The 26533-nt window shown below is 39.3% G+C and overlaps 3 protein-coding genes across 5 annotated transcripts in view; 1 reads left to right on the forward strand and 2 right to left on the reverse strand.

Annotated features, from left to right (window-relative positions):
• LOC145780009 (uncharacterized) overlaps nt 1–19091 on the forward strand; it is a 375170-nt gene extending 356079 nt beyond the window's left edge. For 2 of the 3 annotated variants that reach the window (XM_082591710.1, XM_082591709.1), the window contains exons 4-5: nt 2486–2611; nt 16723–19091. In XM_082591710.1, coding sequence (XP_082447836.1) covers nt 2486–2611; nt 16723–16912 — 316 coding nt within the window. In that variant the 3' untranslated portion in view covers nt 16913–19091. The remainder of the gene's footprint in view (nt 1–2485; nt 2612–16722) is intronic. The other variant, XM_082591708.1, reaches the window with a different exon arrangement.
• LOC145780086 (zinc finger BED domain-containing protein 5-like) lies at nt 118–603 on the reverse strand. Its single transcript, XM_082591798.1, has one exon. The coding sequence runs from the start codon at nt 601–603 to the stop codon at nt 118–120; it is 486 nt and encodes a 161-aa protein (XP_082447924.1).
• On the reverse strand, nt 5343–7733 carry LOC145779635 (52 kDa repressor of the inhibitor of the protein kinase-like). The gene has a single exon (XM_082591271.1). It carries the CDS (start codon nt 7731–7733, stop codon nt 5343–5345), a length of 2391 nt encoding a protein of 796 aa, XP_082447397.1.
• Nucleotides 19092–26533: the final 7442 nt, after the last annotated feature.

The following is a 26533-nucleotide window of genomic DNA, read 5'->3' on the forward strand; positions in this document are numbered from 1 at the left end:
CGAAAGTAGCAAAATTACCAACAAAATATCACAGAGTCCATTACACCACACAGCACAGAACGCATCAGAATAACAAAGAAAAAGATACAACTAAACACAAACACAATACAACTAAATTTAATGAGATTTTTGTTTATCATTCACCAGTTGATCGATGCGTGGCATAACTTTGCTAATAGCACATCTGAAGTCATGTCCAGGGGCACTTAGTCGGTTTCGATTTTTTGATTTGATGTTCATAAGAATAGAAAATCCCTGCTCGCATTCCCAAGTAGAAGGAAAAATCAGTAGTTGTGGAATAGCGTGGGAAGCTAGCGTTGGGTATGAAGAAGCCATACTAAGCCAGAAGTTTATTGCAGAACATTCTTTGCGGTGTTTTTTTGCTGTCTGATCCTCCTGCATGTCTATCAGTTCCTCTTGTTCTCCTGTACCAACAGGTAGGTCGGCTGGGTCCACTGAGAAAGGATCTGTGATGTATGGGCAGCTTGTGATATCTGGAAAGTAATGCTGCAATTCAGCAGTTAGCAGCGAGAGGTGCTGGGTAATTTCTCTGGAAAAGTCATCACTGATTTCCATTTCAAGGGCTGACGGAAATTTATACATACCATAGCGCTTGTTTTCCACATTTTTCCTCCATAATTCCACCTTTCGGATAAAAGCTCCCAGTTTTGAAACAAAGTTTACGACAGTGCAGTTTTACCCTTGAAATGACAGATTTAAATGATTGAAAGCTTCAAATATATCTGACAAATAAGCCAATTTTGCATTGAATTCCTCGTCCTCCAGATCGTTTTGAAGTTCATGGTCTTTCTGTTGGAAAAATAAAAGTAATTCATTCCTCATTTCAAAAAGACGCTTAGTTGTATTTCCTCGAGAGAGCCATCGCACTTCTGTGTGATAGAGGAGACAAGTGTGGTCTGAGCCGAGATCTTCACAAAGAACTTTAAACAATCGAGTATTTAAAGCTGATGTTTTAACAAAATTTACGATTTTGACTACCCTGTTCAAGCACATTAACAACTTTGCAGGAAGAACCTTTGTGCAAAGAGCAAACCTGTGTATGAAACAGTGAACACTTATGACGCGAGGTGACACAGCTTTGACATGGGCTGGAAATCCAGACTTTCTACCGAGCATAGAGGGAGCCCCATCTGTCGTACATCCGACAAAATTTCCCCAATCCAGTTCATTTTCCTTGAAAAAATTATCTAAAGTGTTGAAAATATATTTTCCTTTTGATGTAGTGGACACCTCATGATTCAACAATAATTCCGTTTTTACAGCATCGTTCTGTGTAAAGCGGACGTAGACAAGCAGTTGGCAGCAGTTTGTGATATCTGTGGATTCATCAAGTTGTAAGGCAAATCCAAACTTCGAATCTCTTACTCCTGCAATCACTTGGTCAGTGACATCAACTGGCATTTCCTCGATGCGTCGTTTCACAGTATTGTTAGAAAGCGATACACTATCCAACTTGCCACTGAATCTTCTCCAATCAAGTTTCTGACTAATATCTTTGCTGCTGGCAAAACAAGTGACTCCGCAATGACATGATCTTTTTTTGTTTTGGGCCACCAGAAGAGATACTTCATAGGATGCCTTCACAATTCCAGCATTATTCCGGTTAAACTGGCCTGTGGGATCCATGCGCTGTCGCTTCACGTTCTCCCCAAGTCGCTCAAAATAACTCTTATCTCGATTCATCTTATCTGCATGATTGGACTCAAGATGCCGCTTAAGCAAACTTGGTTTCAAAGCTGCATTTGAAAGGGTTTTCATACAGATCACGCACTGAGGTAAGCTATCTCCACAATGTTGAATAGCAATAAAGCCATACTTAATATAATCTGCGCTATACTTTCGCTTCGACATTTTCAAATATTTAGACAAAAATGTAATGCTGTTCAGGATTCAGCCACTACATGTCGGAAAACCAACATCAGAATGTGCAATGTAGTCTGTGCAATTCTGCAATTGCACAGACTACATTGCACACGTAATAGTTTCGTCACAGACACCATTCACATTGCACACATAATAGTTTCGTCACAGACACCATTAAGTTCGCACAGCAGAATTGTATAAATAACAATGACAGCAGGGAGCAAGATCGACAAAAGTGGCTTACTGAGTGCAGAGAATTTAGTACGGAAAGAAATAAAAGTGTTGTTCGCATATTTTAGAAACTCAAAATTAAACAATTGTTGCAATAGGCCTACTTTATTTGACAATACTACTACATATCGCATGCAACGGAGAGCTGCTCGCGTACCACCTGAAAAGCTCCCGCGTACCACTAGTGGTACGCGTACCACCGGTTGGGAACCCCTGCTCTAAGCCAACAAGTCAATGATTTCTTACTTTGTTTTGGGAAACCGTGTCAACACACTTATATTCTATTATGTTACATAGGATTTTCATCAGAAAATGACTGAAAAAAGATTATGTGACTTTAAAACATTAAAAAGATATTTTTTTTTCAAAGCTTGGAGTTGAACTCCGATGAAGAGGAGTTACAAGAAACGGATATACAAATAAATTCCGAAGCTTTTAAACAAGAGATTGCAAGACTGAAACGAAATCTGTTTAAATCCATCCCTGCTCTACCCAAGTGAGTGCGCTGTACTTGTAAGACAAGGTTAGAACAGCTCTTCCCTTCTCAATTTGTTTTACAATAATTTGAATCCCGTTTATTGTTTTCATCCAGACGTCACACTCACGTTGTTGTTTTCATGCAGACGTCACACTCACGTTGTTGTTTTCATGCAGACGTCACACTCACGTTGTTTTCATGCAGACGTCACACTCACGTTGTTGTTTTTGATCATTGCGCATGCTGTGCGCAATTATGTTGCAAGTACAAGATGTTCAATTCATTTAACAATATACGGCATACGCTTTCCCGTTTTTATCAATTAAAGATTATCATCTTACTTAAATAAAGCCATTTTGGTAGGGTACACAACTTTATGCCACCGTCCAAATGGTGCGAACACGAATGACGTCATCCTGCACTGTTTTAAACTGTTTAAGCCAGTGGTTCCCAAAGTATGGGATAATTCAGTGTACTAGCCGTGACTGTAATATTTTGCAGGATTTTTGATGTAATCATAAGGTCAACTTTCCATGGCTTTACAAGGAGTGGATGTTAAAAATATGTTACTTAAACGACCTTCACCGCAGTGAACGATCTTCACATAGCAAGGCAGAAATTAAAATATTATCAATCTCTCTGAGAAGCCGTCTGCCTTCAAAGAAAAGCTGCAACTCTGGTAGAAGAAACTGGAGCGTGGACGAACAGTAGCGTTTCCATCCATGAACGAGTATCTGGAGGAATGGAATGAAATTGCAATTACCAGATTTGATGTCATGAAACCCATCTTATTGGAGCATTTAGAAAACCTTACCACGGAGTTCGATCGCTACATCACGGATATAAATTTGGCATCTCAGGTGTGGGTCTGACATGCGTTTATGGCAAAGGTTGACGACATCAGAGGATATTGCTGGACTACAGGAAGTGCTTATCGACCTGCATCACGATCAGTTCCATCGACAACTTTATTCCCCAGTGTCACTTGGAGAATTCTGGATTCAGTTAAAAAGGAAAAGCCAATGATTGATGACGAAGCAATGACTTTTTTGCTCCCGTTTGCGACCACATCTCTGTGCGAGCAAGGATTTTCGGCACCGACGGTTACTTAAACCAAGGCTCGCAATCGCCTTGATCCTGATGACGAACTGCGCATTGCGTTCACTAAAATAGAGCCGTGAAGATATAGTCATTGAAGCTATTATGAAGGAAAAACTTCAGTTTCATCAATCACATTGAAATAAACCAATCATCTGTTTGTGATAAATCATTGTTTCGTAGTACTGTGTACTAGTGATGCAAGCCGTGCTGCGCCGCGTACGCGGCCGCTTTTGACTTTTTCGCCACGTGGAAGGTTGAAATGACAAAGCCGCGCCGCTTGCCGCGTAAACTTTCAAGAAATTAAACTTTTGTAAGCGTATACTAAGTATACGCTTACACACTTTCAACTACACTTTTCAACTTTCAACACACTTTTCAACTATACGTAAACTTTCAACTTTTCAAGAAAATCAGTTATGAAACTTCAAATTTAAATTGGAAACACGGATCAGTTTTTGTTTCCTTCGGAAAGCTATGCAAATTGCAAATGGCTTGCAGTTGACAGGGTTTTGGGGCTGGCTGGCTTGTCAGGGAAGCTGTATGAATGTTTTTGGTTAATAGCCTAGCTGATAAACTCAGTTACCAGGTTATAGGCCTAGCGCAACTACCGCATTAGTTACTACCGTATAACAGTTAGTTCAGGCTATAAGTTTTACTCTTGTGTGTGTAGTTCATATACCGGTAACCACTGACATTAAAATTGCATTATTGCTTACAAAAAGTGTTCAAAAGTCCTGATATCTAGATCCAGGAACATTCTATTTGTCTTAGTTTGTATTATGTCTTAGAACTTAGATGCATTGCTGATAAGAGAATATGATCTGGTTCAGGGGCGCAACTAGGGGGGATGTCTAGTCGGCAAGACAGCCCCCTTTGAGATTTGCAACTTCAAAAAGAAAGAAAAAAAAAAAAAAAAACTAGACTGAGACTTACGTACTACTTAACGTGTGTCAGTTCGAGCTACGTTCTATGCATACCAAACTTGTTTCATGCTCAAGTCGCATAAACCCCAATACAAAATATTAACAGACCGTTATTTATTCTCGCAAGCTATCACTCAATCAATCATTTTATTTTTCGTCATTAACGCGTCCGGGACGAAAAAGACACTAACTACAAAAACCGATATAGACGTACCAGCACGTTAATGAACGGGAAAAGGTGGCAAAACCTTGAAAGGTTTAAAACGTGCCTGAATGGAAAATCATGTAGTATAGGCTATATATCAGTAGTTAGCACGGCCACAAAACCCAAAAAACAAATAGCAAAAAATGAAACAAAAACAGAGAGAAGCACACATGTAGTAATGAATGACAGCCTAATGAAAAGTGTTGTGGATTGAATTTGCCAGTTCCAATATTGATGTGAATGACCAGTCATAATAATAAACTTGTGTCAATGGTCGCATAAAAACAAATGTAAATACATTGTACCTCTGTAAGGTTGGGATTAACGTAGCGAAAACACAGGAATATAAAGAAGCTCACACAGTGGCCCAAAAAGAGCCGTCTAATCATGTTTTAAATATGTAGAGACCGTTGATCTAACGTCAATTAGGCCTATGTTATATATACTATAATGTAACATAGGCCTAATTGACGTGAGATGAACGGTCTTCATATTTAAAACACTCAGGTTACATTTGTGCTTATCGACGTGGAGCATCTGCAAGAAATTTATCAACCAATTGTTTGTAATCCACGGTCACTTCTCTGTGCAAAGCCATCATTGCAATTCCAGTCAACCTCTCAGCACCACAACTGTTTCGAAGATACGTCTTTACTCTTTTTAAATCAGAAAAGCTTCTCTCCACTGAAGCAGTGGTGCAAGGTATAGTGAGAAAAATCTTCAAAAATACACGAACGTTTGGGTAGGATTCTTGCTTCGCATGAGGGAGGGCTTCGTCAATTGATGCTGGTAAATCAAGGAAGTTGGTATCTTTCCACTTGACAGCCCACATGAATATCTCTTGAGACACAACGTCTACTGAATGCGACAAATCGATGTTGTACATGTCAATGATATCATCAAAGTGACTCTTCGCGTCACTAGGACAAGTAATATTACAGTTCGCGATATTTACGGGAATAAGATTGGACATTTTAGCTACTTTCCGGAAATGTGAATTAAAACGGTCAAAAAGTTGAGAGATTACAGATTCCAGAAAAGGCCGGAATACATTGTCATAAAAATATCCTTCAACATCTCCGTCCCTAGGATTTGAACGGAAGTTTGTACTAGATCGCACAATAAAGTTTTCATCTGCGATTTTACAAGCTTGTCGGTAAACGTCTCTAAATGTTTTCTTTTCGTTGTCTGCAAGTACGCACTCAAACATGCGCTTGATGTCTTGTATCAACTCACAGACCGAGAGAAGGTCATTGGTTATTTTCTGTAGTGTTTCTGAAAGCGTTATCAGAGCTCCAGACACAAATTTTATAATCACAGCAGATACAATAAAGTCAAAAGATTTCACCCTACAGCTTAGCAGTTCCGCTTTGTCAGAAGTGTTGGTGTCATGGTCATCTTCTAATGAATGCAAACATTGTACAATTGCCGGAATCAGTTCTATAAAGCGCACCACAGCATCATGTCTTTCAACCCATCTCACTGTGCAAAGGGCAACCAGAGTGGTCTTGTTGTAATTCGGAAAAATTACTTCAATGGTCCTGCGTAGTGCTGTTGTACGTTTAGGACTGGAACGTAAGAACGTTATGCAATCTTGAATTGTTTTCATTGGACGCCTTATAGTTGAAATGCTACTGGAAGACGACAAAGTCAGGTTTAAGCAGTGGCAGGCACAGTGCACATAGACAGCTAACGGGTACTGCCTAGATATCACAGCTTGCACCCCATTCATTTTTCCGGCCATTGATGCTGCACCGTCGTAGCCTTGTCCTCTAAGTTTATCCAGTTCCAATCCCCATTGTGTAAGAAGTTGGATTATCTGTTCACTCAAACCTTTCCCCGTTAAATCTTCAGCTTGACTGAATCCTAAAAAACTTTCTTTCAACACTGACGTATTATCTGGAAGATCTTGGACGTATCGCACTACCAGGGACAACTGTTTGGAATTAGTGACGTCGCTCGTTTCATCTGCTAATATTGAGAAAATCCCGGCTTTCTTGATGTCCTCTACAACTTGTTCTCGAATTTGATTTGAAATTATGTCAATAAATTCGTTTTGTATTTTCCAGCTGAGATAAATCGCATTTCTGGGAGCCTGTTGTATGTATGTGATAATCTTGGAATCTCCTCTTGCTACCAATAAATTGAGAATGGCTTTAAAATTGCCCTCATTTTCTTTTGCTGGCGAATCCAGTGAAAGCGGTCCACTATCACGGTGACCGCGAAAGGCAATATTTTGCCTCCCCAGCAGGTGTATGACAGTGGCAAATCCTTCCAAATAATCTTTTTTTGACTTTAGAAGTCGCTGACTGGCAGTACTCAAGTTGTCGACCACGGTACCAGTACTTAGAGTTACAAGAAAACTTTCTGATTTAATTGCAGCCGTCAAGTGATAACCTTTGCTTGCGTGCTCACGTAGAAGTCTCCTACCAACTGCACAGTGTTGTGCTCCAGAAAGTGCTACTTCTACGTGTAGACGGAGATCCGACCCTCCAACAGATCTTGGTGCAAATAGCACACAGAACTTACAAAAACTCCCCTGCTTCACGGCACTGTATACCAACCAATTAAATTCGCTCAACCAATCACGTTGGAACGATGAAAATTTATCTTTTCCGTTAACTTTTCTTGAATACCTAGGGAAATCATACTGAAGCGGTGGTACCCACGGCTTCTGAAGCAGTTCTGCTTTCAAACAATGTGATATGGTAAACCTTTCGAGTCTGTCGTATGCTGCTAGCAGCTGATTTGCTACAGCGGGAGAAATATCTGAAGCTTGTAACCGAGACGTGCTTGGAGAACTATCCGCAGGAACGGTTTCAGGCAGGTTTTCTTCTGTTGAATCACCAGCTAAGTTGGACTTTCGAAAATATGATGTTATTTTTCTTATTTTTTCGAGCGGAGGAGGCATTATGACTAAAAAAAATTTTTCTCTGCAACATTAAAGGGTGAAAAAGATAAAATACCTTTTTGTTATGTACCTGATAGCACTCGTGTGGCGGTTCAATAAACCACCTTCGATTGAAGCACAGAGTGAGTTACCGATAGAAAAACAATTCAAACCCTGGGTTTTTTTTTGCTGAGACTTTTCGGTCATTTGTCCGAAATGACTGGGAAAAATTCGGTCATTTTAACTGATGAAAATATTTCCTTTCAAGTAGCTGATAAAATACGCACTTAATATATTAACGCACTTTAAACTTGGAGATGAAGGCAATATAAAAATCAAAAACTGAATTACAGTCCAAAGCAAGGAAGAAAATTAATTATGATGTCATAAAAACAAAATGGCTGACTTTCCAGGGTAGTAAAACTTGAAGTGCAGGAAACCGGCTCAGCTTTGAAAAAAAAACAATTTAGTTAGGCCTATAAATTACACAAACAAACATTAAAAGATTATAACAAATAGACGAAACATACAGTAAACATTAGAAATAATATTAGGGATTGTAAACATTAGAAATTTCTTCTTGAATTTGTATCGATCGCTTTTTAATGAATGATTTCGTCTGGGTAGGCTACAGATAAGGCAATCAAAGCTAGGCTAGAATAGCTAATCCTTTGTCTTGATTGGGATTACGAGAATGAGGGTGGAGAAACTAAAAGGATTTTTTTCCTTTCTTTGAATTTGGTTTCTAAAATTTGGTAAATTGGCTAACTTAGGATGCAACCTTATTAACCCTCAAAACGAAACTGCAGCTGGCTTTAGGCTAGTCTGATTTGTAATCTTCGTATGGTCGCAACTTCACACATTCTTAAACCAATAATTTTGGTATCAAAAAGACGGCATTTAAATTTTCTTTACAATCTTCTCAAACTTGACGTGTATCCAAGCCCTAAGCTTGTGTGGACTACTTTTTAAAATGTGCGCCTGGAGAGCAAACAATTTGCTGCCTACTATAGAAAGCGCGGGAAACTTTTATTGAGAGTGAGTAGCAAGCGCAGACAGAGCGAAAAAGGTCGCTTCGCACGTCACGGAATTGGATCATTGCGCTGTTAATTTACATTAGGCTAATATTCTAACTGTGATATATCCGCTTCTATAAATAATTGTTAGTTTTCTCTCTCGTTGCCGACCCCCTTTGATTTTTTCTAGTTGCGCCGCTGATCTGGTTAGCCTAGCCAATTAGTGCACAACTGTACTGGTAGGTTACCAGTTATATGCCATGGGTGCTTTTTGCTACAATTGACTTTCTAAAAAATAGCGTGTTAAAATATTTTTTTAAAATTTTGTAATTTGCGGTGTGTGGTGCGGTGCAGTGTCAAAGTTCTCGATAAATTGCGGTGTGCGGTGCGGTACGCGGTTAGATGAGTCAGTTGCGGTGCGGTGTGCGGATAAAAATTTTGGGTTTGCTGCATCTCTACTGTGTACTACAACTAGTTGTCTGTGTCTTTTTCTATTTCATGCACATTGCACATTAGAGAAAATACATTTTTTGATGTGCGAGGCTTGGGTCGTGAGGTGTTCAAAAAACTCAGATTTGGGTCGCGCTCAAAAAAGTTTGAGAACCACTGGTTTAAGCTGTCGACTCCATTTAAGGAAGTTGAAACTTGGTCATGATTTGATTGCCTCAAGAGGCTGAAACGTTTCCATTTGTACCAAAATCACCCATTTTTAACTTATTTTAACTGAAAATACATTCATCCAATGCCTTACTGATAGCTCACAAGTGAAAATCAATTTTTGGGTGTTTGGCGTCATTTTGAGAAATGTGAAGAGATTAAGAAGCAACACTTAGCGCCACTAGTAGTGAAAAGGCATTTTACTTATTTCAGGCAACCTGTACACATCTTTTGAAATTTCTCAATGGGTCTAGTCCAGCGGTTCCCAACCTGTGGGTCGCGACCCCAACTGGGGTCGCCTGACGATTTGCCTGGGCTCACCTGAGGCCTTTTGAAAAGTTTAGAATTTTATTAGTTTAAAAATTTAGAAAGTTAACTCTTAACAATGGGCAGCTCACCACAGGGTGCATCGCGATTTTACCATGGCTTGTCTAGTAACTAGACAAACTAGAACACCCTGGGCAAAAATAATGCATTTTTTATGCAAAATTTGGACTTGAGGTCGCGATTTTTGATGATATTTGTGAGAAAAAAGTTAAATTTTCAAACATTGAGCAGCTAGGACGCAAGTTGAGAGCTACCGTAAGCTATTATTTCTGCAATAGTTGATAGCCTAGGCAAGCCTGTGTAGGCTCAGTGGCGTAGCAGCCACTTGGCGGTTCTGGCTCTGCGCCAGGCTGCAAGGGGGAGTTCATTGAACTCATTACCAGCGATGCAGCAAGAACTGATTTTTCTTCAATGTCAGTTACCAAATTTTAGATCAAAAGTGTGCAGTCATATCACGTTCTGTCTGAGATCGCATTGCGCCTGATTCTTCCTTTTCCAACAACATACCTTTGTGAAATAGGTTTTTCAAGCTTGTTGATTATCAAATCTAAATACAGGAGCAGACTTGATGCAGAAGATGATCTGCGTTGTGCTCTTGCAAAGACTGCTCCAAGGATTTTAGATCTGGCTAAAAAGAAGCAAGCACAGTCTTCTCACTGAACAAATTGTTGTGTTGTTTATTTAGAAGTTAAATTTAATATATAGCCTAGTAGCCTACTAGTTAGCTCCAAAAGTGCAGTGAAGGAGGATCAACCCAACTAATTTTATCGGGGTTACCGCAACTTGGCAAATGTTATAAAAGGGTCACGGTACCAAAAAGGTTGGGAACCGCTGGTCTAGTCTGATAAAAAGAGACCTCAGATTTATTTCTGACCATGTCGTCATGGTGACATCATAAAAGTCAATAACATGATGATGCCATTCCAAATTTTTAAACTTGCCCTACTATAACGATTAACGATCTGTTAAAGGGCAAGTGATTAGCTCTTTACTTTATATAACAAGACAGTAAAATTAGTAAGCTACGTTGCATTATTGCTGCTTCCTATCCCTGTCAAAGTGCAAGAGTGAAAACAATTGAACTGCGCAAATAAGAAAACTACTCACTCTGAAAGAAAAACTGAACATCAATATCGACACTACCATTTTTCAAAACAGACTAAATTTCAAATTAAAATAAAAATAAAGCTCAAAAAATAAATTACCGCTGAACATTACTAAATACCGGTACATATACAAAAACAATGGTATGCAATGCTACACAATGTTACTGCGTGTCTGCTTTGTAACTTGGTAGCCTACATGGTAACATGATGAGGCCGTTCAATTTTTTGTGAGAGAAGATAGAAATTTGACTTGATAACTGTCATGATGAGTTGATGACTATGTTGCAGAATGCAGGCCATCAACTAGTTCAGAAACAATTGTATTGGCTTTCCCAAAAGCAAGTAGCCTGTGGTCACTGGTCATTGGAAAAGTCTGCACCACAGCTGATCATCTTTCGATGTCAGACAATCAAACCACTGCCTGACTCGCTGTTGCAGGCCTATTGAAGGCTACTGGTGCAAACCTTGACGAATTTAAACTGCTGGCTGTGCCAAATCTCAGAGATTCTTTTGTGCATCCCAAGCAAAAGCATCACCACAAAATAAACCGAATGTGCTGAAGTATTTATTGTAAAAATAGAAGAACGAAATATCAATTGGCTGATCAAGTTCAAATTAGCCTATTCGTGGAGGTTTAAGGTAGGCTATATTATGCTTTAAGGCAGACTTGGTCAACCCGTGGCTCTTTTCCCGATTGTTTTGTGGCTCTTAAGCATAGGATAACTCGCGTAAGTCGACTTCCCCCCCCAAAAAAAACACAGGAAGTAGGCTAAGTCTAACTTATATCTAAAATATTGAATTTCGATAACGCCGTGAAACCGGTGATGGGCATCGTCTACTTTGCACTCAATCCCTAGCAATTGAAGAGTTTCATCACTAAGTTGGACGAAGAGCTGCCAATGACCTGCCACTACAGAGTGGCTGTATAAAAGCAACGTGGGCTAATCTCTTGCTTCTTTCAGCTTTGAGATGTTGTGAAACCATTCATCACAGAAAAAAACTATCTTGAGCACTGGGGATCCTCAGTGGATTATTATGGATCTGGCCTTTTTGCTCAAACAAGGACTAAGTCAACCTGAATTTTCAAGATAAGTTCAAATGTTACCTGACGTAGTGCAGAGTGTGTTTGTTGTTCAAAGTACATATACAAAATGGAGATTTATCACTCTGCTAAAAGCCACCCATAAAGTCATTAACATTGTCCTGAATAAGCAATATGTTGGATATGCAATGCTGCTTGAAACACCTCAAGAATGCTTTGTGCTTCGGTTCCAGGATTTATAATAAAAAAGATCACAAACTTTGTTATCGACCTGTTTAATTCTGTTCTGTTTGAAAGTCCCGCTGGTCTCAGATTAGACTATGGCTGAATGAGATACGATTGATCTTATCGAGGAAGATAGACTGAAACCTATTTTAAGGGAAAGGGGACCACTGAGTTGCGAACAAACGTGTCAACGGAAAAATACCCTAATGTCAAATGGGGCTGCACTTAAGTTACTGTCAGTGTTCAGGTCAATATATGTCTGTGAGTCTGTGCTTTCTACCTTAAAACACATGACATCAAAGTATGGAGACACCTATGCTATGTCAACGAGTTGCTTTGATTGGCAACAACGAAACACACGCCAGATTTGAAGAAGATTGTTCAAAGCAAGGATTGCCAAAAGTCTCACTAAGTATGGTGTCACAATCAATACGCGAAGCTTCACGATAGGCTACATCAGTGGTTCTCAACCTTTTAACAGTGGGGGACCGGTAAAATTTAAAAAAAATGTTAGCGGACAGGCAACCAAAGATCGTGGTGAATAGAATGAATATTTGTAATGTTTTGTTAACCAAAGTTGTAGTTGCGCACCATAATGCAAGGTTTTAGCATATGATTTGTATTCAGGACAAACATTGGAATAAAATGACAATCAAATCAACTTAAACAGAAAAATGTCAACCCATTTGCATACAAAATCAATGTCAGTGGAGAATTTGCCACTGTTACGCTGCCAGTAGCCTGTGTGAGGAAAACGAGATATCAAAGAAGTTTGTACAATACGTAGCTCTGTTTCGGCATCCAGGCGATTTCTTTGCTTTGTTATTAAAGATAAAGATTAATAAGAATTGTCGTTTCTAAATAGCTCTAGTTGAAACAATTACCATCAATTTGGTTGTTTTGAAAGTTAGGCACGAATTCGTTTGCAAGACATAACCAGAAGTGTGACAATGATGTTTTTCGAATCTGGACTGCAAAGTAGAAGCACAACATATTGTAATTCACTCAGACTTTCTTTTTCATGAAGATTAAGGTCGCATGTGTTGACATCATCGAAGCATGGATTGTTTATCCAAAAATTTCCATGTCGAGGATCTTCATGTTACACAAAATGATCGTCAAAATTGTTAGCCAACTCTTTCAAGTGTTGACTCACAATGCTCAGCATCTCTTTTTACTTTTTTCACCACTACATTTCACTAGCATTTTCTACAGCAAATCGGCTTGTCTTCATTCCATTCTGAAGCGCTATTTTCCGCATAGTCTTTGAAAAACAAGATCTTTGCTTTCTCAAACTCCGGTTCTGGCAGATTTATATTGCAGGCCTGACTTTATCCCGGAACTTCAAATTTATCTAATATCAACTTATCGTCTCCAACAACTTTAAAATTTTTCAAAATTAAGGACAAAATTCCCCATTTGGTTATGTATTTCTGTGTTTCAAAACTTTTTGAAAACTACACGCAATTTGGCCCAAAAACATTATCAACGGCACGGTACTACGACAGTTTATCGAACGACAGTTCATCGAACGACAGTTTATCGAACGACAGTTTATCGAAACGACAGTTTATCGAACGACAATTCATCGAACGACAGTTTATTGAAACGACAGTTTATCGAAACGACAGTTTATCGAACGACAGTTTATCGAACGACAGTTTATCGAACGACAATTTATCGAACGACACAGGGCCGTAGCCAGACCGCAGAGCAAGGGGGGCCGAAAAAATTTAAATGAGCAAAATCATTATAAATGTAGCTGTTGCTCTTGAATGTTTGGATTTTGCCAGGGGGGGGGCAGATTTGTTTTTAAGGGGGGCGAGGCCTCCCTGGCTCCCTGCTGGCTAGGGGCCTGGAACAACAGTTAATCGAAAACCTAACCCCTAAAACCTAACCCTAACCCCCAACCACTAACCCCTAACCGTAACCCAACCCCTAACCCTTAACCCCCAACCCTTAACCCCCAACCCCTAACCACTAACTCCTAACCACTAACCCTTAACCCCTACCCCTTAACCCCCAACCCCTAACCCTAACCCTTAAACTCCAACTCCCAACCACTAACCCCTAATTCTAACCTTAACTCTTAACCTCTAGCGCCTAGCCCCTAACTCCTAGCCTCTAGCCCCTTCGATGAATTGTCGTTCGATGAACTGTCGTTTCGATAAACTGTCGTTCGATGAACTGTCGTTTCGATGAACTGTCGTTTCGATAAACTGTCGTTTCGATGAATTGTCGTTCGATAAACTGTCTTTCGATAAACTGTCGTTCGATGAACTGTCGTTCGATAAATTGTCTTTCGATAAACTGTCGGGTCACGCAACGGCACAGAATTAGGTCATCAAAAAGTTTACCTTTATTATCAAACAATTTTACGTGGAGATAGGTTAGTTTTACAGCTGTGCATGTTCCACAGTGCAATCACAATTTTACAATATGCTAATGACTCCAAATAAGCTCTGCAGAAAGTAAGATCTTCTGCGGACCGGCAAAAAAATTACACGGCCCGGCACCGGTCCGCGGACCGGCGGTTGAGAACCACTGGGCTACATTATGCCTTGACCGAGCTATTGTTTTAATTGTAAAATTCTTATACGATATGTTATTATCGGTTACTGTCCTGTAGTGACCTCTGATTGCGAAATCTTTATTATGTGACGTATTTCCAGAACATTCTACTGTACAGTACGTGCAAGTCTGGAAGCTTCTTTAGCTTGCTTCTCACATTTTACCAGGTGTAAGGTTTTATGACGTCACAAAGATGTTTACGTGTAGTAAAACTTGATCAGAACAATGAGTTCTTATGATGTAACGTTATGGCACCTTCGTCATAATCTGGTGTGTTGTGCAATACAATCCGCCATTGCAGCAACGTGGCCAAAAATACAAGCACGTGGAAAACCATGGATTTGATAATTTTTATTGAGATAAACATAGCTTTGAAATGTAACGGCGAGGATGGTATTCATGGCTTGAAACATGCTCTTTGAGATAAAATGCGGTAAAAGTCATCGTGCAGTTGCACTTTAAGCGTCTTTGCCGAGACACAGCTGCGTACTCTGAAGCGGTGTCGAACACAACGTCGCGCAGACACCACTCGGCTACGCAGCCGTATGTTGAATCTAATTACGTTATTCGGCTTTGTGTGCTCATGGTAAAAAAATTTGTAAGATTTTACAGTTTTTGAAAGTGACTCTGAATCTTTTGCTCGCTTTGCACTTGGCAAAGGAACAAATTGAAGGTATTCTGTGCTCGGATGACTCATCCCTGACACTGTCTGCTTTGTAAAGCTCTGAGGGCAACGCATATCAGCGATAGATACAATGAATATAATGTAGATAATACAATTACAAAAAACTAAACTGGTTAAGTCATATGCTACCTAAGGTTTCATGCTAAGTGGCCAAGCAACCATTAGGTGCAATAGTAGCCTAAGCATGAAAAAATTGAAATGCAACCAATTGATGATTGGATTGAATTGGTTGCATTTATATTTTTCCCTACTTCATTTTTTGTTTTTCAGTGTTGCGTCTGACGATCAGAGGTGGGCACCCGCTACTTTTAAAGTAGCGCGCTACCCGCTACCGCTAATTGGGCCAAAATAGCGCGTGCTACCCGCTACCAATTTACAAAAGTAGCGCGCTACCCGCTACCGCTACTAGCCTGGCAGATAGGCTTCATCACACGGAGATATTCGCCGAAAAAGTTGACGTCAGCTAGAAAAGACCGAAACTTTGCAACCAAGCCGATTATATAGCTGCTTGACCACGCCAGTATTGCAAAAAAAACAAGCATTTTTTTTCAATTTAAATTAAAAAGTAGCGGTAGCGGGAGTGCGACTGAAAAAAAGTAGCGCCTCTCCCGCTACCGCTACTTTGGAAAAAAATAGCGCCGCTACTGCAGCCGCTACTCCAGCTAAAAAGTAGCGCCGCTACCGCTACTTTTACCAAAAAAGTAGCGCCGCTACAAAAGTAGCGCGCTACTGCCCACCTCTGCTGACGATTGCTTGGCCACCTAGCATGAAACCTTAGGTAGCGTATGACTTCGCTAGTTTAGTTTTTTGTAATTGTGTCAGCTCTGCTAGCTGCATTGAGCACTTTCTTTGCATTTACTACAATTATTTCCTGGAATATAGATAATAAATAAAGCTTTGGTAGAGAGTTTTTTTTTGTTGAACCATAGAGAAATAAAACAAAGTAACTTCAGCGGGTTTAACATGATGTATTACATACACAAATATATCATAATTAAAAATAAACTCTATTTGAATAAGAACTTCTGATGATCCGTATAGGTGAAACAGGCTGTTAAGGATTCAGATAGTAATAACTATATAGATAATAAATAAATCAAATATAGTTATTACTATCTGAATCCTAGTAGATAATAAATATGTATAATGAGATGCAGTAGAATGCAAAAACACGTGTTATTATTGTTATTTTATTTTGATAAACCTTTTTTAGTATCGTTAATAGTGTCGGCCAAATTCAACTGATGCCGATGCTGTGGGCACATATAAACTTAACACACTTTTGCAGAGAAACTGTTGCTCCAGAGAACTTTTGCTGTTCGGTTGAGTTACCGACCAGCTTATTCAATGTTTATGATTGTACTTTCTGTTTCTTTCCCAGACCGTCGCCATCAAATGCATTAGTTTTGTGGAAACCTCTGTTGCTGGTTCGTCCCCTTCCCGAGGACTCCGATGGATCTCCGCAAGAAAATATGCTTCTCTCGGGTACCAATCCCTTGTCCTCGGATGATTCAACGCAATTTGCATTCGATAGCACACATTATGCTGATGACGACGTCATGGAGTTATGACGTCATCGTGTGGCTTCCTGCCATTCGTCACAGTCGGAGCTTTCGACAATAGAATCAGACATCAATGACCTGCCGATGTTTGTTTGTAGTTGCGGTGGAACCAGAAGCAGTGTAGTCTGCCAAATCTATTGTGCTTTGTTTCATCACGTGACTTAGTTTCCTGTCTCGCTGTGAAAAGTCGCCATTCTGCTCACGTGGCTTAGTTTCTTAATTCTTAGTTGGCTGATTTCTTTTTCAATTATTCAATGGGGAAAGATGTTTTTGTTATGTTTAAACAACTAAAATCCGCTCTGCCCTGAAAGCTCAATCGGTTAAGTTCTCGACTTTGTGAACAAATACATGTCAAGGTCAAGTAACCATGCTTCGACTCTCGTACTATGCACTTGAGCAAGGACAGCTCCCCATTCAGCGGCATCTGGTGCATGGTATTCACAGACAGCAGCAAGTAGAACTCAACTCTGTTATTCTCGATTATCTGCGTTAGTTGGTTCAAAGTTTCTTTGAGTAGCCTGTGCAAAACTTGCCAATGAGGCTTTCGTAGTCCAAGTATAAAGACTTTTTTAAACAATCATTCAAGTCTTCCGGGTCGCTTTCATCATACTTTTGTGCTTCAGTAGTAAGGTACTTGCAGCTAATTAGGTCCGGCCAGTAATAAGGCCCATCCCCGAGATCTCCGTTGTTACAAATCTTTTAAACAAAAGTGGAAGCTCTGATTGCTGCTATGGTGAATGGTAGCCACTTTAACAAGTCGAAATTCTGCCACTGCGAATGACTACAATGCAACCGCCAGCCAATCAGAACATGTTATAAGAGGCTACCGTCCAATTGTGACCCTTCTAGCACTCATCCAGAGAGTTGATGCTTGTTTTGAACTTTATTTGGTAATTACAGAAGAAAAAGAGCAATAGCAGTGGTGGGAATCGAACCCGCGTCAATGAAATGACTACTTTCTAACCCTAACCCCTAAGCCAACCAGCTGACAAAAAATCCATCACTTAGTTTGCTTTCTATCATCTTCTTTTCGCCATTTTTTACGTCACTTTAACCGTAGCTTATGATTGGTTGGCGGTTTCATTCTAGTCAAGTTTAGTGGCAGAATTTCGACTCGACGAAGTGGCTACCATGGTGAATGGAGACTGACTGGTAAAGTTTCACAGCCTAAAGTTCAGAACTTTTTGAGTTACGGAAAGTTGAAGTTTGGGCGGACTGAAATTGAGTGGTTTTATTAATTTTCACATATTTTAGACTGTTCTGCAGTTAACAAACCGCCTTGACTTCCGTTTTTTGTGTGAAAGGTATGTGCATGCTGATGCAGTAAAACCAATAAATTTGAACTTTTTTTCTCATTAAAGCAGGACTGGTAATGATGATCAGACTAGGCTAATGTTGGAAATAAGGCCCATTGGGCAGGAAAACTATCGTTGTGCACCCCTGGTTAAAGTCAAGGTTGAAGACATGAGTGACCCAAACAATTCTTGTTACACCATTAATCCAATTTGTTATTGCAATGAAAATATCAAAATAGTACCCCTACCATATCTAAAAACACCATGTCGCTTTGAAAAAAATGGAGCTGGGGGGGGGGGGGGGGAGAGAATAGTTGTCTCTGCGCATTTACTTATTAGTTCTGTGTTGTGGGTTAGAAGTGGTTTTTGTGGTGTTGTTATTGTCAAAATACACCTTTTCTATCACTTTTGGTGCAAATTCAAACCGGGCCTTTTTCATAACACGTGCATCTAATGAGGCCCGCTTGAATTCTTTTTTTGTAATATTTCACAACTCCTCTTACTTAGAAACTTGTTTTACAGATATGTTGTTTAGATAGACCCAAAGTATCCCCATTGCAAGTTTCGTTCAAAATTATGCACTATTTAGAAGAATATTGAGGTTTGAAAATTAGCATGCCTTAGCTGCAGGTACTTCATTCCTGCTTGTTAATACTGACATTCAAACGATTTTTTTTTTTGTCGAAACGAAATCAATTCGACCTAAAACATTGGCATAGGCCAGGGGAAGGTTATTTTTGTGGTTGGGAAAGAATTCTTACCCAAATATAATTGTGCCCAAATATGTTTTTTGTTGAACCTCCATCAATGGGACAAATTTTGCGTTTTGCTAATTTTTTTTAATTTTGTAACGAAATGCAGTGATTTTTTTTACAACACTTGTGCCAATGCATTTTTTTTTCAAATAACACTTGGTTTAATTTCATTATCTCCAGTGGTTTAAAAATAACGCGCAGTTTTTTAAGGTTACTCAAAAAGTCCCATTGTTGAATCTGGCTCCACCATTGGGACAGACAATTTCTAACAATGGGACACAATTTATTATCTGTGTAAATGCATATTATAAACTTGATATTCACTTTGTTATTGATTATATTTACTGTAGTGCATTATTAAAGTTTTCTAAATTTTTCTCATCTTCATCATTACAATCTTTTTGACACCATAATGAGGTTGAAAACTTAGATTGCTTTTAAGATCATTATTTGCTTGGGCTCTTTTGTATGTGTCAAACCAGTTTTTCAATGTTTGGCTTAGTATGTCAAATTCTCTTGCTACAGGTCTATTTTTTCCGGTTTGTATTGCTTTTTCAACAGCAGTTTTCATAGTTAAAGGATCTGTGTTTCCCTTTTTACGATTAAGTCGAGTTGATTTACAATGTCCCATTGATGGGCAAGACCTGCTGTCCCATTGTAAGATGCCATCCGCAAATGCAAAAAAAAATCAGCTGATTTCTTAAAGACTACCTCACTGACAACAACGTTTTGTCCTAAGAACTGCCAGACATATAGACTATGCTACCATGGCTTTTTCAACCTGCTTCGCCAAGTATGTACAAAAATATCTTCAACACAAGTGACCTATCTTTTTTTTACTTTGGGTATCAAAAAACACACTTTTTTTAACAAACCAGCCATGCATGCAAATTGAAGGATCCCACTATCAGTGGCGGCTCGTGTAATGGTGCTGTGGCGCTGCAGCACCACCAAATTTTTCCCTCGTTCTTCACGTTATAAGAAATGTAGCAAACGTTGTGATTTTTCATTATTTTTATTAATCCGTTTAGATTTGTAGACCTTTCCAACTTTTTCGCTCTGTTAACTGGAAACGCTTTCTAAGATAGGGAAACTACCTCATTGTCAGAGGTGGGCACCCGCTACTTTTAAAGTAGCGCGCTACCCGCTACCGCTACTTTGGCCAAAGTAGCGCGCGCTACCGCTACCCGCTACCAGTTTACAAAAGTAGCGCGCTACCCGCTACCGCTACTCGGGCTAAAGTAGCGCGCGCTACCGCTACTTCTTCCGCTACTTTTGTCTAAAATGACACTAGGAAACACTCAAGTCTCTAGTGACGCAAAAATGACCTTGAAAACGAATGTTATCATTCGTTTACGCTGTCATTTTGACGTCGTTATAGAAAACACATTCTAAGGGAAATTTAGTGTTACGCATCTTTCAAAAATACGAGCATTTCAAAATGAGAGTCACTAAGTCCTACCTGCACTTTCGCTTAAGCACATCTTTTCCAACAGAGAAAAGTCTCTCCACCGCAGCACTGGAAGGAATGGGGGTGTTGTATTTAATGAACAGATGTTTTAACTCGGTATTCGAAAAGCTCAAGGACTTGCTCTTGTCCGAAAAAAAGGCGTCCACAATTATTGTTGCTTCCTTCTGCACCGACGTTTCACGGGATGGCACAAACACTCCAAAAAATACATTCTCGAGTCATGACTGGTGTTGGTGTCACTCTTCTCGGTATCAACCTGGCTTGATGTCTCCCGCAACAGTCGAATTGCATCTGTCTTGACTTTTTCTCGCAGTGCGTCAGCATCATCCGTGGAAACGTAGTGCAGAAATTGTAGCCACGAAGTCTTGAAGGAGGGATGAAAACGTGATGCCATAACGCATTTCATGTTGTTGAAGCACTTATTGAATCGTTTCTTCACCCCTTCAAGGACTTTCACTTTCAACTCCTCACAGGTCACAAGATCACTGATCTCGGTCAACTTCTTCGCGCAAATTGTAATGGTTGGAAGCAAGACTCCGTCATACGCCTTGGACTCGCCCTAGAGAATGTCTAAAGCCTGGCAGATAGGCTTCATCACACGGAGATATTCCCCGAAGAAATTGACGTCAGCTCGAAAAGACCGAAACTTTGCCACCAAGCCGATTATATAGCTGCTTGACCACGCCAGTATTGCAAAAAAAATCAAGCATTTTTTTCAATTTAAATTAAAAAGTAGCGGTAGCGGGAGTGCGACTGAAAAAAAGTAGCGCCTCTCCCGCTACCGCTACTTTGGAATAAAAATAGCGCCGCTACTCCAACTAAAAAGTAGCGCCGCTACCGCTACTTTCACCAAAAAAGTAGCGCCGCTACAAAAGTAGCGCGCTACTGCCCACCTCTGCTCATTGTCACATGACTGCTTTTTGATGACGCTTTGACTGGCGCAAAGACTAAAACAGCTCCAGGGCCCCGACGTCATCAAAGCAAACAAACCAAATGAAAGTCATGTGACAATGACGTAGATTGGCTGCCTTAGAATGATAAGATGGGATGATCTTGGAGCTGTGTCAGGACAGCTCCAGGAGTTGCCAGTTCTGCGGTTTTCCCGCGGAATTGGATTAAATTTGTTTTAGAGTCGCGGGAAAATTTTAGCAGTTGTGTTTTTTTTTTTTATTTGAATTTTTTCTATTTTTATTATTTATTTTGTTTTTTTTCTATTTGAATAAGTTTATACTGATGAAGCCACACTTGTGTGGCGAAAGCTCTGTATTTAAATAAACCGATTCTTCTGATTTGGTGTGATATTGTTTACTTTATTTAAAATGTTTTGTCACACCGTGCATCCCAGTGGATCATCAGTTGAATTATAGGAAAATTTGATGAAAAGTTTAGGAACGAAGCTTTGTTTTGGAATTTGGTGTTTTTTTTTGTTTGATTTCGATATATTTTTACCAATGTCTTTTTGATTTTGACTACATTTTGCGCGAATTTGTCATAGTTAAGGCTACTTTTGGGCTTGTTTCATCTCCTGTGAGGACTTTTCAATAGCAACTGGACTGGGAATTTTAAAAACATCTGGCAACCTCGATTCAGCACCGCCACCAAACCAAACCAACACTTCGAAGTAGAGAGATTTACCTGTTGTTGGCTGCAGTGGGCTACAGCTTTTTGGAAAAAAGTATAAAATTAAAAGTATGCATTATGTATGGCCTACTGTGGATAGTCTGGCAATGGCCATAGGCGCATATCCCAAACTGCTAGGGCGAGTGAGCCGGTTGGGCAATTATTTAGAGACAGGGCACACTTGAACTTTGTGGCCAAACTGTTCAGCTCTGTGACTGAGCTGCCTTTTATATAAAATTTAATGAAAACCTGAAAAAAAAAAATTCTGTGATGATGCATTGATCTACAAACCGGTACAGATATTGCGTATGTATCTGAAAATGAGCCTCTCGCCAAACATTATGTAATAACAGTAGGTACCGGTAGGCCTAGGGGAAGGAGGGGCAAGAAGTCACAAAATTTACTAATTGAACCATCTACACGCCCTGGGTGGGAATTTCATAAACATTTACAAACTAAGGTTTACTGTCGCACTTCGAGTACTTGAAGTACTGTACATATAATATTCCACATAGGTAACTATATTCTTTATCAAAAATTTTCGACATTTTGAATGAGGTGAGACTTTTTCCCCCGCCTCCGGGTAAGTTGTCACAAACCTTGGGGTAAATTGTCACATGCAGTTTGTAACGCGTAAAGTTTATTTAGGATGCAGTACAATGGAATTAATAAGATAGTACAGATAGGCTACATTAAACAGCCGATTATACATAGTATTCACTTTACAAGTATGGTATTTGTTGTTACTTTTAAAATTGGCTTTTGTGTGGAGTCCAAAACTACTGCACATTGTATTCAGATAATTGAGAGCAGTGAAAGCTAAACAAGTTTGCTCCTCGTTTTGTTTGTCCACAAAGTGGAATTGGAAGCTTGAAGACAACATCCTCTAGTGGATGAAGGTAAGTATCAGGATTTTCAGGAACATGAAACTGCATGTTTCCAAATTTATCAAGGCATTTTTTCCGCATGAAGTTTGATCTAATCTGATCTTTGGTGAATTCTAAACCTTTTCCAACGTAATATTGTGTGGCTCGATCACTTTCGAATTTCACAACAATGTGGTCGTCCATATCTATGTTATCAAGACTAAGTGGTGTCTGGACACAAGTTTCATCATCTGAGTCTTCATCGGTGGTATCATCGCACAAGGTTGTTTCATCTAAGCTTTCATTGTCCTCACTTGATGATTCTGGTGCTCGAGTCTTGGTCTTCTTTTGAAACTTTATCACTCTTTTAGCGGCTGTTTTCTTCCCTTTTCTTTTGCTGTTCTTTTCTTCTGCCATCCTTTTCATAACAGACGAGTCTGTGTATATCTCAGATTTTCTCTTCTTCCTTTTCCTGGAGCTCTTCTTCCTTGCTTTGAGGTGCCCAAATGGTCGTAGACTTTGTTGAGGAATTAAGATTTGAGTAGATGAGGCGGAGCCTGAAGAAGGCACATGTGTGTCTTCAAACAAGGCTTGACTTGTGGTTTAGATTGGAATATAACGACTTAATGTTTTGTAGTTAACATCATTGTTGCTAGCGGATTTTCTGATGCTCAGGCCACCATTCACAACCGCTTCTGCAGCAGCCTCCATCGCGTCTTTCGAATACCGTCCACGTTCAGTTTTCCTTTGGTAGTTTCCGCATCTGCAAAAATATAAGCTACCGGTACTGGTTTTATATGAGAAAGAAACAAGAATTATTGGTAATACAGTAGGTTTAGCTTATTTATGACAGAATTTACAGAAATACACTCTGATTGAAACAAGATGGTTAATGAAGTATTAGTATTGAAACTCGGGGTAAGTTGTCACACAATGTGACAACTTACCTCAAAGCATCTTTAGTTTTTAAATTCCAAATTTTGGTCAACATGCTTCAGCATTTTAAACGATAAGTTCATCCATATATTAGTCACTACTAACAGAAACAAAAAGATTCCGCATATATTCAGAAACGTTTAAGTTGTATCAAAATACCTACCTTGGGCAATTCGTCTTCGCAAGAAGCAGAAAATCACTACAGGTTGTTGTCTAGATTTTGTTCACTTCTGTTGCTTAAACCAACATGGCTGATCTCAACGTGTAACCAGGGAAGTAGTACTCGCTTTTTATGACGCCAGAAAGAAGTTTATTACACTGGGTGCGCTAAACTCAGGCTTGTGACAACTTACCCGTGTGACTTTTAGCCCCTCTCTCCCCTACTGGTACAGCGAAGGACAGTTTCACTTGTATGTGTTGTAAACCTACTTGAATTTGAATATGTGTTTTTTTTTTGAGATGGCAGAATATAATACTGTAGTAGTTTAATATTTACCAGTATCTGCATTCAGCAGTAACAATTTAGCTTAATATTAAACATTAGGCTGCTAAACCATTGTTGATTAACTGTAAATTTTAAGGTTGATCAACCTAATTAGCTAGAGTTGATACGAAAGCTGAGCAGCAGATTAAGCTATTATTGTCATACAGTTTTTTGTACAGTATATGTGGCAAGTAAATTTCTTATTGTTTGTTAAATTAATGTATGCAGGTCAAAAAGCTGTTCAACTGTTTATAAATTGTAAGATAGGCAATAGGGGCTGCTCTAATAAACAAAACGTACAGGACTTACAAAAGAAGCAATTTTTTTGTGCAGTGAATTTTGATAAAACTCTGGTTCGTTTTTGATCTGCTGTACAATTTCAATATGCATTAACATTTTCTCTATTTTTTCATAGATGTAGTGGGCCTACATGCTAATAACTTGACACGCATGCCATCATACTAACTTTTCTGGATTTGGAGTGAATTCAAGAACTTTGGAAGTTGGATGGATATCGGAATCATGAATACAGTATCCAAATACCACTGTGGTACTTAAACGTAACCAAGGAGGAATTTGAAAAGTTTATTGGAGGAATTTATATTTCCACAGTTCTGGATTAGAAAGATTCTTTTCAGCAACAACAGAAAAGCTCTTCGCATTCTTATTTCTTTTCGCGTCTGAGTGAGTTTGCGTATCAGGATTTCCTTCTCTATTACAAACTGATCAAGAAAAGATATCGACTTGATGTTGAGGACGTACGGTAGTGCGTGAATGTACCTGTACCTACGTAATGCACTCACCGTCACAAACCATATTTTGTACTGTACAGTAGAACTTGCATGTAAGTTACTGTTTCCACAACCAGCACATGCGAGTACACCTGATTCATGTACACTGACAGTTACTCACGGCGTCAGACAGGGTGAAATCCTAAGCCCTTATCTTTTTGCTGTTTATGTAGATGACTTAACAAAGCGACTAAATGCATTATCAATAGGCTGCTACATTGGTCGTGCATGTTTAAACAATCTTAAAACAATGAAAACTGTTAAAGGCATATTCAATGAAATTTTCAAACTGAAATTAAGCATTAAAATGCGTAAACTGAACACTCATAAATACATTTTTTTTAAATTACCGGAAAAAAATGGTTTTCAATGGTGCTGGCAAGGCCAAAAGTCCAATGTTTCATTTATTTTTTATTTTTTTCAAAATGACCAAAAAGTGGAAACACTGCTAGAGTACACGTCATAAATGCCAAGAGCTCCAGCAATATCAAAAGTGTTTTCGCGCGCTGGGTTGCTAAGTTCGGACGTGTTGTGTTCAAAGGAGTTTTGCAGGATAGTTTTACACGTTTTTTAAGTTTCTAGGATATTTCGTTGAGTAATAGTAGCAATGTTACGAGAAAGGTGAGGTACGGTAGTATAAATCTAGTAGCATTGCTAAAAATTAAATGTCCATAAAATCAATATTGCATCATAGTTTGACTATTGTAGAAAAAAGAAACAATATTGCATCATAGCAAATACTATGCCTAACTTTTGTGTTGTGCTTGGCTGTGACACGACAGCATTGCATAAAGTTAGTATGTTTGGGTTTCCCAAAGACAGTACACAAAAAAAGGAAATGGAATAAATTTGTCAACACCACAACTTGTCATTGGAGTGGACCAAAACCACACCACAGAATTTGTAGTCTGCATTTTCAAGAAGCAGACTTCAAAAATTTTCTTCAATTCCAAATGGGATATGCCAAAAGACTTGACTTGAAACCCGGTGCATGTCCATCTTAAATTTTTCCTTCTCCACCAGAAACTAGTGCAACAGCTGAAAGATCACATTTGACTTCTTCCTGGCGACCAGCTTATGGAAGACACCAAGTTAATGAAGTGATGTTGATTTTATGGTTTATTGTATTTATTTAGAATTACAGAATTAGGTTTTGATAACCTGTACGGTAACCCAGGGCCTAATTTACAACAAGGCCATTAACCTAGTGCAGCGGTTCCCAACATGTGGGTCGCGACTCCAATTGGGGTCGCCTGACAATTTGCCTGGGGTCACCTGAGGCCTTCTGAAAAGTTTAGAATTTCATTAGTTTAGAAACTTTGCCACAAGAATTCCAAGAGACAATGAAAAGCGTTGTAAGTGTCGTGAATTTTGTAAAAGCTAGTGTTTTAAATAGCCGCCTATTTTCAAAA

This window comes from Aplidium turbinatum, chromosome 11 (genome assembly GCF_918807975.1).
Source record: "Aplidium turbinatum chromosome 11, kaAplTurb1.1, whole genome shotgun sequence".
NCBI lineage: Eukaryota > Metazoa > Chordata > Ascidiacea > Aplousobranchia > Polyclinidae > Aplidium > Aplidium turbinatum.